This window comes from Lepisosteus oculatus, chromosome 4 (assembly GCF_040954835.1).
Source record: "Lepisosteus oculatus isolate fLepOcu1 chromosome 4, fLepOcu1.hap2, whole genome shotgun sequence".
Taxonomy (NCBI): Eukaryota; Metazoa; Chordata; class Actinopteri; order Semionotiformes; family Lepisosteidae; genus Lepisosteus; species Lepisosteus oculatus.
Window position 1 is genome coordinate 17,830,435 of NC_090699.1, and position 23,948 is coordinate 17,854,382.

At 43.0% G+C, this 23,948-nt stretch overlaps 1 protein-coding gene and 1 long non-coding RNA gene across 4 annotated transcripts in view; both read left to right on the forward strand.

The window, feature by feature from the left end:
* Positions 1-23,948, forward strand: part of adka (adenosine kinase a) — a 130,867-nt gene that overhangs the window by 94,476 nt on the left and 12,443 nt on the right. For all 3 annotated transcript variants that reach the window (XM_069188873.1, XM_069188875.1, XM_069188874.1), the window contains 2 exons: positions 14,912-14,947; positions 21,903-22,017. In XM_069188873.1, coding sequence (XP_069044974.1) covers positions 14,912-14,947; positions 21,903-22,017 — 151 coding nt within the window. The remainder of the gene's footprint in view (positions 1-14,911; positions 14,948-21,902; positions 22,018-23,948) is intronic.
* Positions 6-7,197, forward strand: LOC107077302 (uncharacterized). The gene is made up of 2 exons (XR_001478344.2): positions 6-6,008; positions 7,090-7,197. It is a non-coding gene; the product is annotated as an uncharacterized lncRNA (long non-coding RNA).

Consider the following 23,948-nt stretch of genomic DNA (forward strand, 5'->3'; position numbering starts at 1 on the left):
TGAGACGGTCTAATTTGATCAGAACTTATGATTGATGTTTCACTAAGAACAACATTCTGGGTACCAAAACAAATTTGAGCAATTACCTTCTTCAGCATCTGGTTCTCTGAAGAACTCTCAAGGGTCTTTCTTCTAGCGTGTCTTTATTTTTCACAAACAAGGGAGGCTTGTCAGTTTTATTTATTTGAGCAAATTTTTAATAAATGTCATTGTAGACTCAACTGTGAGAAGGTTATCAAGTAACCCTGGTCTCTTCATTTTTCTGAAATTCTCTTTGGCTTCCAGCGGGTAGGAAAAAATCAAATTACCAAAAAAATACTGGAACAATTTGTTTTGACATTTTCTACTTGTTTTGCTTATTTACTTCTTTTCTGAAGGATGTCTGATCGATATCTTGGGCGGAGGTCAGGTCTTGCTGTGTGTGGCTGCTCTGGGTTAGTAGAATAAACAGATGGGGCGCCCAGGCTAGAGTAGAGGCGCAGGGCAGCACACTGCAGGAGGGGAGTGTGGGGTAGGGAAGGGAGGGGAGTGTGGGGTAGGGAAGGGAGGAGAGTGTGGTAGGGAAGGGAGGAGTGTGCCATGGGCTGTTATCTATTCTTTGCTATCCACTCTCCACTTCAGTGTCAGATTTAGGCTAGGTATGACAATATACACACATATCATCTGGGAAACTATAATGTGAGGCTCCAAAACTGTTTGACTTGATGAGGCAAAACTCAAAAGTGCGGAGAAATGAAGCTCAAGCTTTATTTTGTAATTAGTAGAGTTTTAGGACTGGGAATCAGAACTAGCAAAGTCAAGTTTAATGCAGACTCGTGTCATGATACTATCGCATGTTCTTATTAGTGGACCGACGTATCTTGCATATCTTGAACATAATGCAGTGTGCACAACTGTGGGAGCTGGGGAAAGATGACATTTCTGAAAATATTTCTGTAGGTTTGGATGTAGCAATGATATAACTGAGTGTGCTCACCTGTTGAGTTTTGTTTGGGGGATATACTGATATATAAGGTATTGAGAATAACAGAAACTGATGATACTACAGACACTGCATGAGAGGACTACAGCTGAAACATTGTTTCTCAGAGCACTGAAGAACTTGGCTTGTTGGAGTCATCTTCCCTCAGTGCTGACAGGAGGCGCCATGCACATGGCAGGGAGTAAGACTGAGCTGATCAGTCGCTGTGCAAGGAGGATGATTGGCGCAGTGCTGAGAGGCCAGTGGAGCTGCAGTGTTTTATCCACCAGCAAGCACTGTGTGGTAAAGGTCTAATTTGGGGAATGTCTTGCAAGCCACATTAAATACACTCGGAGCACATGGGAGGAATCACCAACGCATTTCAAGGTTTTCCAAGAATGTTGATTCCGAGCACAAGTGAGTACTTGTACTGCTGCAAGGTGCATAGACTAAGTCACAGAATCACGGACTCAATGTTTTCTCATCGTGTGAAAGGAAAATCTTCATGTCAGAAATGTCTAAAGGTGTTACTTAAAATGTCACTCTTACCACACAGCTCAGGCATGGATCCTGAGATCCTGACAGACTCAACAAGTCAATTAGACAGTCTCAGCTTGAGGCTGTAAGGTAACGAAGGCTCATGTGTCCCATTAAAGCCTTTCAGACAAGACTGAAACTCTTCCAATGACACGTGAAGAGAGATGCACGGTCTTCTTTGATTGTGTAGCTTTAATGTTTGTTTGAAGAGGCAGTTACTGACTCTCAGCTACAGGTCCATTCTGCGAATCAGCCACCCTCTCAGTGGCAGCAGCCTTAGTACTAACACTGACCCAGAACTGTGAGTGCCTGATGACTGGATTCTTACTCTCCAAAACAGCAAGAGCACAATGCCAAAGAGACTGCACCACCTCCAGTAAAATTAAATCGCTGGTAATCAGGTAAACATGGGATTTCTTTCACACTTTTTGAAATCCACAAGTTCTCCACAGTAACGGCAAATCTGTCATTTTCCCACAGCATATGGATTTCAGTGATCCTTGGGTGTAGCTCATTGTCAGGATTTTAAATAAAAACAAACAAAACTTGTCTTGTTAATTCGAGCCCAGTAATCCTTAACGGAACTTGAGCTCATCGTAATCTAGTCCGCACAGAAAGTTCTAGACGACACAGCAGGAAATCGTGGAATACCTGGGAGGTTCTATGGATGTTTACACACTCGGAGTTTGCACATCATGTTCCGAGAACATTCCTCTCTTAATCCACTAAGACAGATTCTGATGTTGCTTAACGTCTGTATCGTACCCCATGGCCGTGCATAAGCTTTTTTCTCCCCACATCTGAAAGTGCACTTATAGTATCAATGTAGTTGGCAGTAAACATGCCTGGTGGATTGATTGAAGATAATGGAGGTGCTTTTAACAAGATGAAGTGGAAATATCTGCAGATGCTTGACAGCGTGTAGCTCTGTACCTCCTCACTCTGGTACTCACTCTAAGCTGAGGCCTGTCTGTGTAAACACACGCTGCCAGCTCTTCTTTTCTGTGTGACAACTTGAACTCGCTTTGAAAAATGCCGTATATAGAGATTTGCTGCGTTTGTGTTTGAAACATTGAAAGAAGGAAGGTCATAAGTAGAGTGATTTATTTTTGATTAAAAAGGAAGTTATGATCTGGAATAAGGAAATGAATAGCAGACAAAAGCTTCCATTCTGACACCAGTCTGTTTTCTTGTTAATTGGCAAACATGCGTTGTAATAACCTCAGAACAGAGCTGGTCTAATTGAGTCCTTGTCTGCTGTGCTCTGACTACATGACATAAACTCAGGGCATAACATTTCAGAAAATTTAATAGCCATAGTTAATTAAGCAAGAGCGAAGAATCGTTAGTGCCGCAACCAGATGGCAATGAATTAACCAAAGAAATTACACACAGTTTGCTTGTCATTTGTAGCACATAAGATAAACTGTACAATGAAAATTATTTGGTTATTACTCATGAATTTGTATTGCTGCAGCTCAGACAATGTAGATAAATGGCAAGATTAATTGGGAATGAATGAATCACCCTGACTGATGTTGTATAAGCAGTGATTAATTCCACTGCGATCCAGATCGTTTTAAATAACTGCGCTTTTTATCTCGGACGGCCACAAGGTTGGTAAATGATTTAAACCTCTCCGCTTGTCATAAAAAGAGCCACAGAGTGATTGTGTGCAGCTTCGCTGTGAATAAGCTGGAGCTGCCTCTAAGCCATTTCTGGAGCTGTGTCGTAGTTCTCTTCTTCAGAGCCCGTCACTGACACTCGACACCTCCCACGCGCAGAAGCACACCTCTCCTCCCTTTGGAGTGCGATTTGTTGAATGGATTGAATGGATCGACCCCCAGGAGGAGGTTATTTATGTGTGCTTGGGGGAGATATTAAAATGGGATAGCTCCGTTAGAATTGACAATTCAATAGGCTGGCCATTTAGCACAGGTGTTTGAAACCAACGCTAAAGAAACAGAACCATCAAAGTGCTGCAGGCAGGCCAGGGGAACGGAGTCATTTCAGAAACAGCTTTTTTTTTCCTCCACTGTAGAAGCCACGGTTATTTGCTTTTAGTACTGTTAATTGTTTTAAACCCTTTAGCATGAATAACACTGAAATTGCCTTTCTTTTAGTTCTGCCAATATCTCCTTCCCAGGATTCCCTTTTCAGAATTTTCTGACTATATTTGACATACAGTAGACAAGCTCATAAGAAGGTTTGTTCATTGTTTCTTTTACATTTATACAAAAGAATTAGGCAGTTTGAGCCTTTAGAGTCTGGGATTTCTACTGAAAAGCAGCTTGTCATTCTTCCCGTGAAGTCTCACCAGAAGAAGGAACTGTCTTTAAGCTGAGTGACGTTCCAAAACGAATATCAGCTTGTTCCTTGTTGTTTCCACACAATGAAGGACACAGAGCTGATTGTGTTTTGAAGAAACAAAGCTGATCGTATCTTGTGCATGCCTGAGGTTCATGTCAAGAGATCCTAACAGGGAACACTGAGTGGCCCAGGTCTACTGAGGAGTTTCGTGTAACCTGCATGGACATACTTTGGGTGTGTTTCAGAATCCCTTTCTCACCATTGTCCAGTCCGACACGAAGGTTATTTGTTCGCCAGACTTGTGGGATGTGTTGTCAGTGTGCTAGAGCCCTTGGCTGTTGATCCCTTCTGACGTGTGGGAAAGTGCGTGCTTTCTGCTGGCTGTGTGTGGGTGATGCGAAGTTCAGTCAGGAACCCCTCAGCTACAGGGAATGTTTTCCGAAGCACTGCATGCCCCATGTGGATAATTTCCCTGACGGCGTGCTCACAGCAAGAGGGAGATGTGCCTCTCGTAGTTATCGGAACGTATTGAGGGTTCCACACATTAGAACAAAGAGATGTGAAGGCTGGATTACTATCTGACAAACTAGCACTTTCCTTTTAGGCTCAGCTTTTCCGGCTAAAGCTCAGTTAAGCCTTCTCTGAGGAGGTTTCTAGTGTTTCACACATTAGCCCGGCGGTGTTTGTTCCATGCCCAGCTGATTCTGCCTTAAGGGCTTGTGAACCATAATACTTTTATTAACGAGAATGTGTGGGAGAAAATGCTTTTATTGTCAAGTAATTGAGAAAATGCTTGAATGTTGGATAATTGTGTTTTTTGCATGTGGTGTTTCTTTCATTTAAGCAGATATATCTTCTACAGCTTTGCTCTCAGCTTTCAATGAAAGGGGAACAGTATGTCTATAGACACCACCAATGCAATGCAAAGCGTTTCAGATTTGTTTTCAAACACATTCACCCTTGTTTTGATCTTTTGAACTATGTTTTTTTCATCATCAAGGGTATTGTTAGCATCATTTAATTTCCCTAAACGTTAACTGCCTTGTGTTAGTCATCGGCAAATTGAAATATTGGCCTCTTTTACATGTGCTTGGAATGATAGTTTGTTTACTGTGCTGGAGAGATAGATGTTTGTCTGAATGAGTCTCTGGGCCAGTATGCCCAGACCCCAAGGAGGGGGATCACTCTCACAAGTGTCAGCTTCCACCACCAGAACGTCCTGGAAATCCTTCTGATTGAGCCGTAAAACATTTCACTTTGTTGAGGTTAAGAAAGGTCCCCGAGTTCTACAGTGCGGGGAAATATAAACCCAGAGAGCGCCTTAACAGGCGTCGAGAGCTGATCTCTTTCCCTGGGAGGAAAGTGCTGATGGATGTGCAGGGAGGTATTGGAGTGGGAGCAGATCAATACCGCAGACACTCTGCTGGCTCAGAGGCCAGCACTCCTCTTTCACAGCAGGGAGAGAGTGCAGGATGTCAGGCTGTCGTAAGAGTGACTATGAGACGTTTAACACCAGTGCAGCTCGATCCCCTACACATCTCTAGTGCCTGTGATGTTTTGGAATTCAGAGACCGATGTGATATTTCTTATCCTCTCATCTCTAGGTTTGTGTGGGGGGGTTGGGGGTCGGGGTAGGCATGTTGTGACAACTGTGTTCCTGATTTGATTTCCTCCCCTGCCAACGGCGCTGTCCTCCAGACTTCAAGCGTTAAAGACCAGACAAATTGTGATCGAAGGCGGCCTGCAAAGCTTTAATTTGATCAGTTACGTTGAGGGTGCTGGTGCCAGGTGTGAGACTGACTCCGTAGTGAGACTGACAACTTGCATTCTGATATGCTTTGTTCCTGTCTAATGTTTTAATGTTTCTTTATTAGCCCTATACAATTTCTTGCATTAGGAATTTGTCTTTTCGCATACCCCAGCTTTTCTCCATGGAGACACAGACACACAGACAGGGAGAGAAGCTAAGGATCAGAGCGCAGGGTCTGCCATTGTACGGCGCTCCTGGAGCAGTTAGGGTTAAGGGCCTTGCTCAGGGGCCCAACAGAGTAGGATTCCTCTGCCGGCCACAGGATTTGAACCCGCAACCTTCCAGTCACAGGCGCAGATCCTAAACCACAGAGCCACCGCTCCGCCTCTGTACATCTAGCACATACAGAAGCATTTTGACGTTTTAACTAAGCACTATGACATGAAGTAGGTATGGCATTGTTTCCATAAAATCCAGTTTTGCAAACTGTATATAACTATATATTCATGGATTTGATTTTACAGAAAGCACCAGTTTTGTGATATTTCTAGATTCTTTCTTGAATTGTGTATATGTGCATTGTGAGAATGAATTGAAAGTTATATTGATATTGCTAAAGACCCAACAAGTCTGGTTTTTCTGTTACCTTGAAATTACAAATCATCTTTGTTACAGCAGGTATGTAGCCTTTCACTTCAAAAACTAGCAATGCATTTTGATGTTACTGATACAAAAATCTCTTTTCACCCAGATGGTCTTTATTGTAGCCACTTAGTGCATGATGTCCAAATTGTCTTTTGAGTAGCACCCAAAATTTATATGTTGACAGTGTTGGTTATATAACTATATATAACCATTTCCCTGTGGAAATTATGGAATGGGAGCATTTTGAAGGAATTGGAACATATTAATTCACAAAACCAACCTTTGTAATAAAGCTGTCATTGGAAAAGAAGCCTATTTTGAGTTGAAATGGAAATGGTTTTCATAACAATAAGACAGTCTGCAGCTCTTATTTATAAAATGATATCATATCAATGATTTGTATCTCCACTACTGTTTTAACAAAGCCCTGTTTGAGACGTGCTTTCAGCACTTCTAAGAAAACACTCTTATTGAATGTACTGTAGCGTGATGAAATAAAAGAAACTGAGAGCAGATTAATTTGAAAAAAGCCTTTCAGCTTCAACTTGCAAATGAATCTTTCTTAGAGATTGTTACTTTTTCTGATGAAGACCATGTAAAGTGAATAAGATTTGCAGGCCATTGAGCAATGCAGGAAGCGATTTGGAATTTGATTCAAAACCACAGTTTCTTGAAGTGGCCGTTGTTCCCACATGAAGTGAATGATTTAGTGTTTTGATGACCTACATTATTGTGGCTTTTTTATTGCATCATACCAAGTATTTCCTTTAAGCGGAGCATTCTGGATATTTTCTTTTCCACAGAATTTGTCACATGCTTGTTGAACAGAAGCCAAGGGAATGCTGGCTTTTGTAAATCAGAGCTGTTTCCTTTTTCTGTGTTGCAGCTGGCGCAGGGGCCAGTCCGTGCCACATCAACAGATACGACCTTGGCCCCTGTCTCCGTTTTTTTTTTGTTAAAACGACTGGTTAATTAAAAGCACTTAGAAATTAAACTTTCATCTTGTCATTGAATTTGTCTTCATTGGGGCATAAAGCAATCCCTTACTCCAGGTCTTTATTTGACTTTACTGTACTCATCCCACTATTCACAGATGAAGGTTGTGCCTGCTACCCCATGGAACAAAGCAGGGCTGTTCTTTTTGATCCCAGTGGCCAGTTACAATATTCCATCCTATTCCAAAGTATATTACATGTGTTTTTAATTGACAGGCAGTGAGACATTATTAGTTTTGAGCAAAAAAATACAGTTTTTTGCTTATAATTTCAGAATGAGCCAGTGGCTTTTTTGTGTATAATTTGATATTTTGCGGCAGCATTTTTTTCTTTAACGCTGCCAAGGACTTCAGATCTCCTGGCAGATGGTCTGTGGAGCTGTGCTGTTGTGAGCCGACCCTGTGTCAGTGCCTTGAGGTGAGATTCGTGAGAGGGGCGATTGCTGCTGAGAAGGGCTCGGGATTTCCGAGGATTGTGACCAAGCTGTTGCCACGATCGCTTCTGACAGCGGACGCGTCACACCAGAAAACGGACTGAGCCCCTAAAACTGTCCCTCTGCAATATCTTTTCTTAGCAACGGGGCTGCATCTTTTTACACCGGCTCCTTCCCCTTTGGTGACCTTAACATGGTTTCAGCCTTTCCGGGAGCTGAGGTGAGATTTGCAGTTTGAGGCCCAGAGCTGAATAAACCAGGACCAGCTGGTGCCTCTGGCAGCGCGGGTGTCATATCTGTGTCGTGCAGGAAGAGAGAAACTCCCCCTTGTTGCAGCTCAGGTGAATCTGCTGGGTTGCTATGAGACAACATTTTAGTTTGCCTTGACATCGCACATCAGACATGCTCAACATGCACAGACTTTGAAACTGTTAATGCCATCTTTTGTATTCACATTGTTGGGTGCTCTAACCCTGTGTCTGAACAAGCAGAGCTGAAAAACATTCCAGTGTGTCAGAGGTGGAGGTTGGAGGGCAGGGATAGCACTGGAGTATCATGATCTCTTATTTAACATCAAGCAGGACCTGTAAAAGGCTTATTTAATTTAATGCATGAGCCCAGCATTTTTCCAGTCATTATCAACGTGCATTTCTGCCTGAACCATGCGCTCAGGTTTATATGTAGTATATGTTCTGTTTTCTGGGGTTAAGATTGTCATCGCTAGGTTCTTTAGTGTGACTTTAGTGTTACTTTAGTGTGACTTTCATTTTGACAGCCTCATCTCTGTTTGACAGCTGTTGTGTTGGGGGTTTGCAGATCTTGTAAGCTTGCATTTTATAGTTGCGGTACATATTTAAAGATGTTACTACCCTCTGAACAACGTAATGACGGTGCTTGTTCGAAGCCTTTCTCATTTTAGTGAGGGCATCTGACCACAGTGCTATTTAGACTGGCAGTGTTCTTCTGTGATGTCGGGTCAGCACTCGCATGCAAGCTGCTCTGAGCAAGTCGTCTTGTTAGTGCAGAGTAAACCAACAGATCGGAGGGCTGAGAAAGACATCTCGTTTTTGGTAGTTCATTCTTAACAAAATCTGACATCCAACCAAGCACCAGAAAAACTCATTCAGAAGATTGATTTATTTAACCTGAATAACTCTATCAGCACCACGAAGCAAGAGAGTTTCCACTGCAGACGTTTTTATTTTTTGAGTGTCATGGGTATGGACAGTTTAGGTAATGCCGTATTGGATGCTTTTTGATTTATTCTGAGCTGAGTAAAGACCTTTTGACTTTAGATTAAAGACGATTATTTGGATTGCTCTTTTCCTCAGCTCACCCAAGAGGAAGAGTGAAACTCGGTTGTGGGGTCTTGGCCGGCCTGTTTTTACTAGTTCGTATTGTTTTATACCAGGCAATATCAGATCCTCAGGTTTGCTTCAGAATTATGTTTGAAATGCTTAACCTATTTCTACTGACTGTGTGGTTAATATAAAGGGGTGAAAAGCTTGTTTGCAAGTGTTAGCTCAGTAGAGCATATTGCAATAGGAACAGGGATTTATCTGCTGGAGTTTACAATAAAAGATCTCAAAGTGCTTCCCTATTCAGTCACAGAGTAGGAGCAATAGAGAACAGCACAGGTATTGCACGCAGAAAAATGATTTGGTGTGTGCGTGGGGGAGGGAATTTTAAACACTTCTGGTAAACAAAGGATTTTTGCTTTAAATAAATTCAGCCTGAGAAGAGATTTCAAGTCCTTGTCTCAGCTTTGGTTTGCTGTTTTGTCGCATGTCATGCATGAACAGAAATGCCGCATTCTCTGGGGAACGCTAAAACCTCAGTGTAGGTTGTTTATTTCCTTAATCTCTCCTCCTCTGAGCTTCCTACTGTCAGATGGAAGGCTAAAGCCTGTAAACACAGATTATCATATCAATAATCACCTGCTTTAGGAGACGCCCAGCCATGGGGAGTGTGGCCCAGGCAGCTTCCTGCGCAGCGCAGAGCTGCTGTGAGCCAAGCTCTGGCCTCAGGACCTGTCCGGCCACGCCAACCAGCCTGTGGGCTTGGGGCATGCTGGGAAGCAGGCCCTCGTTTTGATCTGCATTATCTTTTTTTTTTTCCAATTAAAGTGTTTCTTCGTCCCGTACTCATGCCACTTGTGGGTGGGTTAGAAAATCTCCAGGGCTGTGGGCAACACTTCAGTCCTCCACTGACTTCCGCCGCAGAGTTCAAAACAAGCAGATTGTTTTTTACCAGCACCAGTCAAATTGAAACTCTTGGCCTTATTTCCTAAGCTGTGCTCACTAGCTCTAATTACTTAGCATCAAGTTGCTTTTGTTTTGTTTTTTATTATTCCCTTGCAAGCACTATCTGAGTATCTAGAGAGAGCACTGTCAGGGAACTTTGCCCCTTTGTCTACAGAGGATGCCACTGGAAGGCTTTTCAGTGCCCAGCTTGTACACACTGCACTGATCTCTACTGACCAGAACAGCATTGCTTTAAGATCGCTCTAGATACCCTAGTTTATTCCCCCAGCTGCCCCTCTGACTTTAGGCATCTGTGCTTTGGATGTGGGTTTGCTCTGGTTCACATTTAGCCTCCTGCTCATGCCGGAAATGGAAAGCACACCCCTGAGACGCACACCATCCTGGAGCCCTAGTTGACAGAAACCCACAGTGGAGCTAGAATGTCTAATGGCTTATACACTGCAGTACACAGCAGTAGTGATCAGCCCAGATCCAGCTCTCTTCACCCAGCCTCCTCCACCGTTTGTCCAGACCACGAGCAGGCTCTCCACGAATAACATCAGGCAGTGGAGTTCTGGGAAAAATGGCCTTTCCTGAATAGCACAACATCCAATACTAAAACTCCCAATAATCTCTGTTGGTGAGCAGTTTTAAGTCACCGAGTGACCCTTAATCTATTCTAGGAACAGAACCTCGAAATCTGTGAAACGTTTAAGAGAAGAGAACGGATCATCATATAGCGCTGTTCTGTGTCCAGTTCGCTTTGGTTTCTGTCTAGTCTTTACACACAAATCGAAATGCAGCAGCTCACTGAAAGACTAGGAAAGCTACTCTTGCTGCAAATAACTTGTCAGTCTAACCTCCCCAGACCTCCTGTGTCAAAGACAGAGTTCAGTTTCTCCATTTACATCAACCTGGGGTAGCTTGCTGTAGCTAATGCTAATTTCGCAACGGCCAGGGGAAGATATGCTTCTCCACTTATCATGTATTATTAACCCACTGTATGAGCTGGGTTTCAGTCTTTGATTTATAGTCTTTGTGAAACATTTTAATAAGATTGTTTCCTGTTATGAGCGATATGCTTACACCTCATTACTTTTAGAGAGAGATGTACATAATCAGACAATAGGGACAGCTGGGATCCCACCAGGTATGGGAGACCTCAAAAGCAAACCAGATCGCTGCTGTTAGCAGTGTTGGTGGACCAGTAGGGGGCACTCTTCCCTCTGCACCATAATTTCCAAACCCATGTCTAATTTGTTTCTAATGTCTCTGAATTTTACTGGTGACAAATTCTCGCTTCACCTGATCTGCTGTGCAGTGGGGCTGCAGGAGCAGAGTGGCTCTTGTGTGTTACACCGGTGGGGCCTCACTGCAGAGGTGGGTGAAGCAGATCCCCTGTTCTGTAAATGAAGTGCGTTGCAGTCCTTTAAAGTTGAAGCATGCTGTTCAAAGGCAAGGCATTATTGCTGCTGTTATACTGCTTTTTATTTATTCTCGTTCACTCAGGATGTCTGAAAGTTTCTGTTTCTTAAAAACTGAAAAACTGTGTCTTGAAGTGCCAGTTGCAGCTTTGGTCTTTCAGGCAAGGTTTAATATAGCGTTCAAAGTATCTGGCCAGGGAACCGCTTGTTGACTAATCTAGACTTTACAGCAGTCTGGGCAGTGAGGAGTCTGTCTGACCCACAGAGAGATGCATGCTTTTTCTTAGCATCTTCCCACTGGGGCGAGGTTAGCAGCCTTTCGAGAAGCTAATTATGAATTCTGTAGCATAATTTCCCCAGTAAAAAATAATTTAACTCAGATAATACAGATTATTGAATTTTCAGATAATGCGGCTATAATTGGTGTTATGGAAAGTACTAGGTGGTTGTGCTTTGAGGTGCTAGGATGTCATCCTGACCACTGACTCTTTAATGGAGGCTTGTCGGAGTCACCTCTGAACCACAGTCGCAAACACAGGCATCCACAACATGTGGCTGCTCTTAGCTTCACTTGCGGTGTGGGATCCCATTTCAAACAGCTGTGGAGCTCTGTGTTGTGAAGTGATATCTGTGTATTAACTCTGATTCTGGGGGAAAGTAGCAAAACCCCAAGAAAGGAATTCCAAACCTAGCAGAGGGGAATGTTAATGGCTTACACCTGCAGTAGGGTCTTAGACAAGACCACAACTCAGTTAGGAAGAAAAGTGGAAAATCTCCCATTTGCACCAAAGAGCTCCAAGACACTTCCGAGACAAAGGGTAAATTAAAATTTAGAGCAAGAAAAGGGATCTCCTCCGGTAAAGGCGACTCCCACCAAAGCATGAAGCAAATCTATAGATGGACACTGAGAGTCATGGGAGTCAGAGCTCAGATCACCTGATGAGAGTAAATGGGGCACTGAAATGCCTTTTTTCTTAGCATAACTTACCATTGTATACTTTCATTTGTTTATTATTTCCTAGAAGCTGGGCAGTGACAGATTGTTCATGCTTTAGAAACCTTTTTATCACATGATGCCACCCTACTCTCCCAGACTCACACAATGTAAAAATGCTTTCACCCTGCTTTAAGAAGTATATGCACAAAAATATTAGGGTGCTTGATCACACATAACCCCCTCAAACCTGGTGCTTATGTTCTTTGCCTTTGTCTTTGAAATCCAGAATTACAGTGCTTTAAATAAGGGATCTTTATTGAAGGGGTTTTCTGTTTCAAGAAATATGTGCTAACACTAATCAAAGCAAATTTCCTTTTTTTAAATATATTCCCAACTGCATCGGTTTGTCACACAAACATATTTACATCAAGGCTGTTTAAATTAGCCTTTTTTTCTGGTTAGGAAACTCTATTTTTTTTTCCCTGAACATTGCCAGGTTTGCTCTCCACTCTGTGAAATAATATTTGTAATGTCCTTTACAGAACCAGTACTCTCAGTTCTGTCTTGTTCTTTGTCCCCTGGGTAAAAATAGAAGCTGAATAACTTGAGATACTTTGAATTTTTCCCTCTCTCTCTCTCTCTCAGCATTACGTGTATGGCGCTTACTTCGTTTTGCTTGGCGAGAAGTGGCAAGCTCACCTCCCTAGTTGGCTTTGGATTATTAGCTTAAGCTCTCTAAAAATATCTCCGTGCCTTATTGAGCCCCTGACAGTGGAAGCATCTCATACATTCCGATAGCCTTCTATTAAATACAGGCTTCCTAGTCTGTAGAGAGTTGATATTCAGAGCCTTCCTTGTTATCTTTTACCTTCTATGTTGACCAGAGAACCCAGATAATTAGGAGGTGAAAAATCAAAGACTGCCAAGTTTGCATGGAGAAGATTGCAATGTGAGAACTGCTAAGACATTTAATTACACTAAATATATGATTTAAATAAATTGAATGATCTTTTCAAATTAATTAGCAGCGCACATCTGAAGAGATGGTATTATCCAGGTGTTGTTCTCCCCGATGACACCTGCTAACATCCCTGCAGTGCAGTAATGTATTACACACTGTACTGGAGGGACACCGAGTCCTTCAGAGACATGACCACTCCAGGAACAATTAATAAATTATGTGCCTAATAAACTGGAGCTATTACAGTCCTTTGTGCAGTCAAAAGTTATTCCTTTAGGAGACACAGTTTTCTTTTAAAGAAAACAAACTGTGGCTCTTGCTGTTGGGGCTGTTTGTCTTGTGTTTCCCTTCCCCTGCCGTAATTGAGCTTCAGTGTTTCCATTATTGCTGCGCAGATGTTCGGAAGTGTCCGCCTCCCTCACTCAGAGGGACACAGATGTTACTGTAGTAGAAACCTGTTCCTACAGTGACATTTATATTAGAATTGAACTTACTTTGGTACCGGTCGTAATGGTTAAACTGACAAATATTGTTAAACACCTTTCTGTCTGTGTTTTTTAATGGGAATTGATGGAGTTTCACAGCATTTTGTTTTTCCTTGTTTGGCAACAGAATTTGTTTGGTTATTTATTGCCAAGCCAAACTTCGTCTCCCACCGAAGGCTTTACGCAGACTTGAAGAGAAAAATGTCTTTCCTGTCTTAATTTGTTTGTCGGGGGGCCTAATTCCTTGGTGAGGTGGGTGGGCCCCTGCACGGGAGGTGGCGAACTGCAGCTGACAAGTGGAGCCTGTCAGGAATGATAGATACCTCGCGAAAGAAAAAGATCAATAACAAGAAAGAAAAAAAGGCGGAGCGCAGCAGTGCCAGGCATCCCAGCTGGGTCTGGACACCCCTGCCGCCTAGAGATCGGCCTGGCTCTGTCCCTGGCGTGGCAGATGAGTGAGCTGAGCCGTGCGGGGCAGGGCGAGGGTGAGGGTGCCCCGGGGACCGGGACTGGATCGCTCTATTGTTCTTTTTCCTAAAGGGCCACACTGTCAGCCTTTCCCCAGGGCTGCACTGGAGAGCAAAGTGCAAGACCTTTCTGACATAATTGGATCATTTAGCATCATCGCATCAACCTCTTTCACCCTGCCGGGTCGGAAGCAGTGTGTTTAAGAGCCTTGCTCGAGACGCTGTTCCAGTTGTCGGCAGGGGATCCACAGAATCTCGCGAAATTGTTCGAAATGTCCTAAAGCGAAATCATCTTGGAGGACCTGTGTTGTTGTGTCCTTTTTAAAACAGTGTCAGCGCAGCTGAAAGGAAAAAAAAAAAGAAATACTTGTCAGACATTGTCGTGGTTAATACCGCAATTTTTCTTTTTCTTTTAGTGTTGAATATCCGTTGTTTCTCTTTCTGCCAGTAGTACATTAGGTGACAACCCAGGACATTGTTGCGTTGTGCCTGAGACCTTTGATAAATTCTGATATGCTGTTGTTTTATAATGCCTCTGCTACAAGTTAAGAACAGTGGGCAGATGCTCAGGAGCAGGTGCAGGCCTTCAGAATACTAATTGAAAGGTAAACAAAGCAGAATTGGTTCATGCTACTTAATCTCCGAAGTGGCACACAGCTTGAGATAAGTGACTGAAGAAAGTGAGATGTCTGTACGCCTAAATTGTGATTTCCTCCACTATCATCAGCTCTGTAATTAACTGTTCCGTTGTGTTTTATTTCAGGAGGCTGCCACTTTTGCAAGAGAACAAGGCTTTGAGGTGAGTTGACCGACAATGCCACGCTAAACAGATCCTAAAGGATTATTTTTGCTGATAATGAAGTTCTTTTGGACAGTGATTGATGTGCTATTATACTCTGTGGGCCTTGCAGCGGTTGCCATGGAAACCTGGCAGTCGTCATGGTTTCTTTGTTCAGCCAGCTCGGTGTTATGACGCATTCTGCTAGGTCTGTACCCAACATCGCCTACAGATGTTATGTATTGAATTTTGAAAAGCCTCTTGGGAAGCTGAGAAGTTGGGCATTGTGTCAAGCTGCCTCTGCGCATCCAGGGCCTGTCAGGTTGCTTAGTTAAAAAGCTACCTCATTAACTTCATTACACTCCAGGAGGATTGTCTGCTGCAGCGGAGGCTGATACAAGACTAAATTGTAAACTATTAAACCATTTTAATAACTGAATTACTGCCACCTGTGGTTTAAAGATTCTGTAAATAACAATTGAGTGGATGTTCGCCCATAAAATATGCCAGAACAAAAGGGAATGTTTTCCAGAATAAAGGTAGAGCACTGATTTTAGCATGTTTCTGACAGCTGTAGAAAATACATTCCTTCTGTTGTTCTTTCGATGCGATACAGTTCTAGATAAAAGGTCACAGGCTTGGAAGGAGTTTTGGGTATAATAGTTGAAACAGTTTTATCATTTTAGACAGAGTTATCAGCATGCCTGTATCAGAAACTTGGTTATATTACTTCACACTGTCAGAACCAGGCTGAGAAATGACACTGTTGCCTTCAGATTCACCAGTGGTATTTTACCGAATGATGCATTTAAGATTTTGTAATAATTATTTTTCAAGTTTTAAGGTACAGGATCTGTAAGCTGTAAAATAGGAGAACATTTTTTCTTTCAAAAATCATTTCAGAAGCATATGAATCAAGTGTAATCGGGCTGCTTGAGTGTTCTGCCTGCTTACTCAGTTGAGCAGGGTTATGGAGTGGTCACCTGGGGCTCTCAGGGGTCTGAGGGGTCAAGAGAGAAAGCTTATGCTGTTCCTGCTTGTGCGCACCAATCTAAATTGGACCACTAACGAAGGCCAGCTGATGTTCCCAGCTGGTACTCACACTGACACCCCAGTTTGTTTTGGTATGAAGTTACTCATGCGTACTGTGTAGCAGCCATTCGTATCCTCTGAATGCCCTCCTCGCTCTCAAAAGACATTTTACTTACCTCCTTAAAATTCAGCACCACTGGTACTGTGTTTCGTATCTTAATTACACTGGAGAGTCCTTGGGCTGTATTATTTCAGCGCCGTGATAGCAACCTGCAATTTACAACACAGGCGCTTTCCTCATGATAAGATTCTGTGATTAATAAAGTTGAGTCAGGCTGATTTAATGGAGAATTAAGCAACTTTTCTGACAGGACAGAGAATGTCTTTGAAATGTGAAAAATCAATCTGCTCACCCCCAGACCCTGAACATCACTGACTCACTGCTTTTGGTAACATGACAAATTCCTGTGTGTAAACCAGTCCTAAGTATAACGTGTAAAAGTCTTCTGTTCATTCATTAAGCTTTCTCTATTTTTATAGTCTCTGAAGGCAATAACACACTAAGGCCTAAAACAAGTCAACCTGTTTTCATTCTCCGGAGCTCAGTAAAAGTGGTTAATTGTTACTACACCAATTTACATTATTTTTCTTTTTAAAACCATCATTATATCCAGCTCCCTATACAATTGAATATTCAGTTGTGTCTTTTAAATAGACATAGATGCTGTAAGGTACAGATTAGTTGGAATTTAATATTTTCTTGGTGCTGTTTCATAAACAGGTTACACCAGAAGATCAGTTCTTTGCTAGATTTAATAAAGACACACTTTTGCTGAGCAGAATTTGAAACCCTGATAAAGCTGGAGTGTTTGTTCATAGCTTATTATCAAAGAGATTTAATATCCTTCATAAGTAGAGTTTAACAGAGTTGTTGTCACCTTCAGGAACTGTAAATGCCTTTTTTGTTTGAAGTATCCACAGTGTAGAAAAAAAGGACAAGATTTTAAAAACCTTAGGGCTCATTCCTGATTTAAATTCAGAGAAGTAATTATAAATTGGAAATTGGTAGGTTGCTTTGATGGCAAAGTTAATTCAGTGAAATTTTAGAATTCTTTGTTGTTGATTTTGCGCACTTCTGTGACTTACTAGCAACCCATACAAAGTGTACCCTGCCTGGTGCCAGTTGCTTGCTGGGATAGGCTCTGGCTCCCCAACAACCGTGTATTGGATACAGCGGTAAGAAAACGAATGATGGATGGATGGGTGTTCTGTTTCAATTATTAATGCTGCATCAAAACCAGACCTATTGAAAGGATAGGATCATTAGAATGTTTTATTATTTTTCTAGTATCTGGAGCTTGTCATCCTACCTCTATTCATTATGCTTAAGAATTCCAGCTCATGTGCAGTAGAATTCTGAAGGCCAGGGAACTTGATGATATAGCCACCCATTTTTTCAATCTACTGGTTGTGTACAATCAGTTATATTGCTCAGTCATATGCCCGTTACATAAGATCACAAACCGGTGGAGGCCCTTTAGACTATCTAATGCATTTGATACAGGTAGAAGGAAAGCAAAGACTAATTTAAAGTAATTTAATAGTTTGTTGTGTGGTCACTCTGGCCTATATGAACAGTGGCCTAGAGTCTACCACCATCTATAATTCTGCAGGACTTTCCATGAAAAAGTCAGCTTATGTCTGTTTGATGGAGCCAGAAAAACATAGTTTTGGGCATCGTTCCAGAGATCGCATGAATACTCGATTGGGTTCAGATCTGGTGACCAAGCAGCGCCATGCTCATCAAACCATTGGGCAACCACGTGGGCTCTGTGCCTGGAAGACACCCCTGCTCACAGGAATGAAATACAGCAACATGGGGTGAAGATGATCACTCAGTACCATTAAACAGCAATAGGTCGTACTACGAAAATGCGTCCTACAGCATTAAGAGGTGCAGAATTCTTTATGTCGGCTCCATGAATGCGCTTGTCCATTAGTTAAGAACAAAGTTGCTCTCCTGCTTTGCCTTGGACTTTGAGTTAATGCACAGATATCATAGTGCTGGACTATGCACTTCCATCCACTTTTACCCTTTGCTGATGTCTTTCCCTTGGTGTTTTTCACATCATTACTCAAGAAACATCAGAATTCTGAGCTGTCTTGTTCCCTGAAGCACCTGGCAGACTATCACCCTTGTTTCAGAGTCACTGAGGTTTCCGCATAAAGCTACGCTGTCCATAATTACAGGCAATCAGGCCTATCCTGCATTTTTGTATATAACCCTAAGCATGTTGGGATGTTATTTGTTTAGTTATTGAGTGGGCCACACCTGTTTGGTAGTCCTTGCCTTCAACGTACTAGGTTTTCCTGATTTACCCTGGTATTGCCAATTTTTTGTCCACTATCTATAGCAATTACATTTTCTTTCATATGCTTTAGAGTAAAACTAAAGTTATGGAATTCTTTAATTACATAGAATAAACTTCACACAAAAACAAACTGACTAAAAAGCTCCTTTTTGCATCTGAATTTCAGAAACTATAAAACCTGTAACCTAATCTGGCCTGTTGTCAAAATCTACTTTTTCTGTGCTTTAGTTTTGTGGTCAACTTAAACACTGGCTTATCGGGTTGGGAAATATAGTTTTGTTTGTTGGAGAGAGACCAGGTTCTGTTAACAAAAACAGTTAAATGTAATTTTTGTGCTGATGGTATCGTTATCAAGGTCGCTTTATAGAAAATAAAATGCAAACAATAAAAAGTCAAGATGTGTAGATCAAATATTGGTTGATGAATACAGAGTTGCAAAAAGGCTACAAGAAATAAACAAGTAGCAGGGATGCCTGTGATCTTGCCATACCATGGCGATAAAAAGGGGAAACTGTTGATTAAGCCCCCTGTTCTGTATTTTTATTGCACCCTTGGGCTACAGACTTGACTGCGCCTGGTTTAAATTCAGTCACAGTGACAAATTGCTTTTGCTGTTGCCTGCTAACCACCACAGTATTAACCTTTCCATTAGCACTTACTTAGAGAGTCTCACACCGCTTTTTCCCAAGAACACTAAACCTTTTAAGGCTGATTAGAGGACATGTTTGGGAAGCGTTTAGAGATCGCGCCCTTTGGCTGGAGCACGGCGCCGTTCAATATCCAGCCAGCACAGATGACGGAGACTTGTTCCTGTTGTTGTGTGAGATGTCGGAACGCTCCTTGCAGCAGCATATCAGAGAGGGGAGAGCCCTGTCTGTATTTTTAGCCATTCCACTGAGCAAGCTGAAATGAGTCGTTTCCTTCATGCAAGTGCGGGAAAACCGATCCAGACATTCCACCTGCTTGTGATGTTTTTTTGATGGGTTAATTAGGAAGTAACACTGACAGGTGGGTTTGGATCAAAGCGGAGCATACTGGAGAGGCCTGCGGTCCCCAAGCTCACATGCCTTTGCAGCAGGATACCGTGTGGTGCAGAGATATTCGTGACTACGAATGGGCAGATATCAGGGTTTGTTCCTCCCAATCTCTTTGCTCTCTAGAAATGTTACTGTGATGACGGTAAAGCCTGATTCCCAAAACACAGCACTCCTCTTGTGCTGGAACTGGTAGATAAATACATCGTAATTCATTAAGGGATACCAGTCCTCCGCAACTGCAAACAATTTGTGAGATTTTACTATTCACACTAATAATAATTTAAGCGCCTAGTAAGTTTACCTACAAAGTTAATTAAATGAGAGACAGATTTCTGCGCTCTTGAAGTCTTTAAATTCTTGCACTGCATCTGCTATTTAAATGAATGTTTGGTTAGGAGGCTACATGCGTATTTCAAGCTGATCTACAAGCCCCTTGTGTTCTTGGTAATGCTACCCTCCTTTGTTGCTTTTAACGAAAATCTTTCCATCACTCACTGTTAAAAGGTGTTTGGAATTAGCTGAGTGTTATTGTGTGTGTTTTGTTCAGACTCTGGAGGAATCTTGCTGGAATCTTTCTGTGTGTCTTGTAAGTGTGTGTTGTTAAAGAACATCTATAAAGATAAATTAGAATGAATGTGTTCGATTTCCTTTCTGTCGAAGATGTCGGTATGTACCGTAACTGTTTTCATATTTGTTATATGTTGTTAACTGTTGTATTTGTTAGTGTGAGAAGGTTTTTTTCTGCTGTTCAGGAATACCCCTTTGGGTCTTCTTTAGTGCCATTGGACAGGAGAGGCCAGGGACATAAACCCAATATCAATGCCATTTTCAGATATTTTCAGATGATTAGGAGTAAAATAAATGTTTAAAAAGTACTATTGCCCAGGTATGATGATAAGCCATCTGGAAATCGTCTTGATCCCAGAGTTTTTCCAGTATGCAGGGTCAGGTACTTCTGTGCTGCTCTCTGTTGTGTCAGACTAATTGTGAGCCTATGTCTCCGTGCCTGACCTCGTCTCTTGTCCTCCAGAGCTCTGTTTGTCCTGTGCTTGTTGCGATGGGTGTGTCTTCCCACACACCTTCCGCATGACGCCTTGCTTCTTCAAAGGGTTTAAAAGAGGACACAAAAGGGAAGAGACCTATTAATGTGAAACTGAATATCCTGTGAAAAATACCTAGCAGTCATGGTGTGTTGACATGCTGGGATGTTTTTAAGAAAAGTGATTGTTTACTTGCTCCTCCAAGTTGCTTTCTATTTTTATTTCAAAACAACAGCACCTTATTCTGTTTGTCTTAATGAAATCCTCTTCAAACAGCCTAATTCCCAGCACAGCTGGTCACACTCGCTCTCCATTCAGAAGAGCTGCTGTGTTAGTGTTCCAGGCAGCTACATGTCTGAGCACAGCAGTCTGAAAACACAGCTCATTTCGAAGCTCGGGAATTTTCAGATCAATTACAAGAGAAACTTAAAGGTGTGTGTGTATTTGGGGGGGGCGGGCAATAGAAGAGCAGCTGGAAGCTCTTTTTGGTCCAGTCCAGAGCTCTTTTAAAAGTAACCTATCAGCAGCTGGGAACTGTGTTAATGGAAAAAGTAACAGCTTTCGGCTGGCAGGGGAACAGTGACCAAGGCTCAGCCCGGGCTTATACCACAGATCCAGATTCAGGCTTGAGCTTACTCTGAATGGGGAAAGTGAGGAAAAAGTCAGGAAGGCCAAACCGTCCCTCCCCTTCTGTTCTGACAGCTGGATGGTGTGATGTTTAGGTTGCACAGATGTGTGGCCTATTCACAGGATATTCAGAACTGAAACAGTGGCCTCTGATTTGACTCCCAAGATCCTACTGCTCCATATTCCTTGTTCTTTCTTGCTGTCTTTTGACAACTCGAGGTTTTTTTTCCTAAAAAAGGGCATGTTATTCTTTAGTAAAATAACAAAGGAGAAATTGATGTCAACTCAGACAGGTCGGAGATGACTAAGATCATTTTGCTCTGCTCTCTGTGCCGGGGAGCGTGCAGGTCAAAAGCTTGCCTGGGGCACAACTGGACATCTGCTGCCTGCCCAGACCGAGCCCAGTGGGACAGTGTGCAGTCCTGTTACCACTCCTCTGGAGAGGAGAGAGCTTTGCATAAATTTAGACTTTTAAATCTGACTTCTGCTCATCATTCTTTCCTCATCTTTATTTTCTCTGTCGATCTAAATAGAAGGTCATTTTATGAAGGAACCACTGGGGTCGGAGATGATCTCTTGTTGGGTTTTTACGTTTCTTTTAAGGTTTTTAAGTGGCAAACCTTCACGAACCCTAGCATGACTTCCAGTAAGTCCACGTCATCTCCCTGGTGGCGATGAAGCGCTTTCTCTTTCTTTTGCCGTATTGCTGTTGCCGCGCTTCTGCGCGATATCTGGGTGCTCTGGAGGGCGAAGTCCAGCTGGAACATCTCGACCCCACGGGCGTGTGTTCTCCCCAAACGTCCGGGACCCCGCCTTCTCCTCCTCCTGTGGATTAAAGTGACGGGCCTGTGTTGTCCTCTTGCTGCAGACCGAGGACATTGAGGAGATTGCGAGGAAGGCCCAGAGTCTGCCCAAAGTGAACAAGCGGAGGCAGCGCATCGTGGTCTTCACCCAGGGGAAGGACGGCACTGTGGTGACCAGCGGTAAGCCTCGTGCTCCGTTTTAGAGTTCAGCGTCCAGTTCACTGTCCGAGGTCACATTTGAGGTTGCAAAGAAAGGACGACCTTTGAGTGGGATTTCCATTAGAAGTGCTTTAAGCAGCATTTCTGGCAAAAGTGTGTATTTTTTTTAGATGGAATTATTTTTATAGGCTCTTGAATTTAAGCCTGCTGTTGCTCAGAAGAGCAAAGTTCCATGTACCCATCAGAATCTCAAATACTAATTATATATATATATTCCCCTCAACTTTATATCTCTAGACTTCTACTTTTGTATTTTAATAAATGCAAATTTGAGGTTTCAGAAAATGATATAGTTCTGTTCAATTGTGACCAGACAATTATGCACACTTGTCATAAAAAATATGGTGTCGAAGGGTTTCCTTGGTATCACTAAACAGCTTATGAAGAGATCACCTTAACAACGGAGTGTGAATCATTTTACTTAGTCATTTTCCACAACAGTGTTTGAAATTAAGTCAGTGCTGGCTTTGACCTCCTGTCTCTCACCGATTCAGTGTTTGTATCCGAAAGGCTGTTGTACAGGGAGCCGTTGCCGCGGTAACCGAGGGGTGGGGGGTGTGTTCCTGGGAGTTTGGAAGTTGAGCTGAGCCGTGGAGGAGAGAGAGTCACAGTTGTAACTGATTAGGCCAGCAGGCTCTGCGGCGCAGCTCGAAGAATGAAAGAGGGGGTGGGGAGTTTGGGGGACCGGAGAGAGAATTCGAGTGCCTCTTCCCTTCAGAGCGCGGCCCTTCGTGCGCACGGCAGGAGTCACTGCCTTTTTTGCTAGGGAAGTGTGGGGGGGGGGAGGGGGTAACACTTATTCTAGAATGTACCGCTGGCTGACAAAAACACAGGGCCGTAACTGGAGGGGCAAAAATAGCATTTCTGAGCGGGAGCGTCATGAGACAAAACTGGGGTTCGGAAGCAAGAGTTGAGACGTGGCGGTCTGGGGTTCCTGGCCTGGCAAGGTGCTGGCCATGTGCGTCCCCAGTGGCCTGTCTCTTCTACCCCAGTGTCTCCCGGGCTGCTTCGGCACGTGCCGGAGACAGCGCGTTCTGGATCGAGCCTCGTCAGCGGGAAAGAAACTGCGCTAACAGATAAGCCTCCGCTATCGGGAGGACCAGAGCTCCCCCATCCAGGCAAACCCCCCCCCCCCCAGAGGTTCGGAGAAAATGAACACGTCTGGTGTCCCGTAGGTGTTTCGTGGTGATGAATAACACCTGCTGGCCTTTTTCATCTGCTCTTTATGAAGACAGAGTTGTGTGGCTCCGTGAACTTTATATAAAAAGCGTGATGAATGGGAGGAGGATGAAGAGATATGTTGTGATGTCGTCTACAAAGGCAAACATGATAAATGTCAAGGAATTCCAGGGCCCTGGGATGAGCCATACAGTAGCACTCGGCATCGCCAAATCTGACTGCTCCGTTGTTATTCATGCCAGCCAAATAAATGTCAATATAAAAGAGAATTAAAGATTTTTATTTCCCAGAGGCGGACCTCTAATACGGCTTGATCTTTCATTTCATTTGTAATTTGTTCTGTTGTCGGGATGCAATCGTTCGCCAGGCTCCGTGTGTCATGTTAAGTCATTTAATAATGATTAAGGACGTAAAAATGCCTGGCCTATGGGGCAATTCTCCAAAGAGATGCCAATTTGTTATTGTTGTTTTTTCCCCCTGAATATTAAATCACCCGTTTCCTCACCTCTTGGCGTTAAACATGCTTATTGAAAGCCGCAAGAGAGGTGCTGTCCTTAATGGTGCTTTCAGGGACTGTTGACCTGCACAAGGCCTGGCTGATGCACCTATTAAAGTACTAATTAGGCTCTTTGTGCCCTGAACCTTTGCAGTGGAGCGAGCTAATAAATGAGCATTTGGGAGGTCTGCTGCATTTAATAGCTGATGAGAGACCG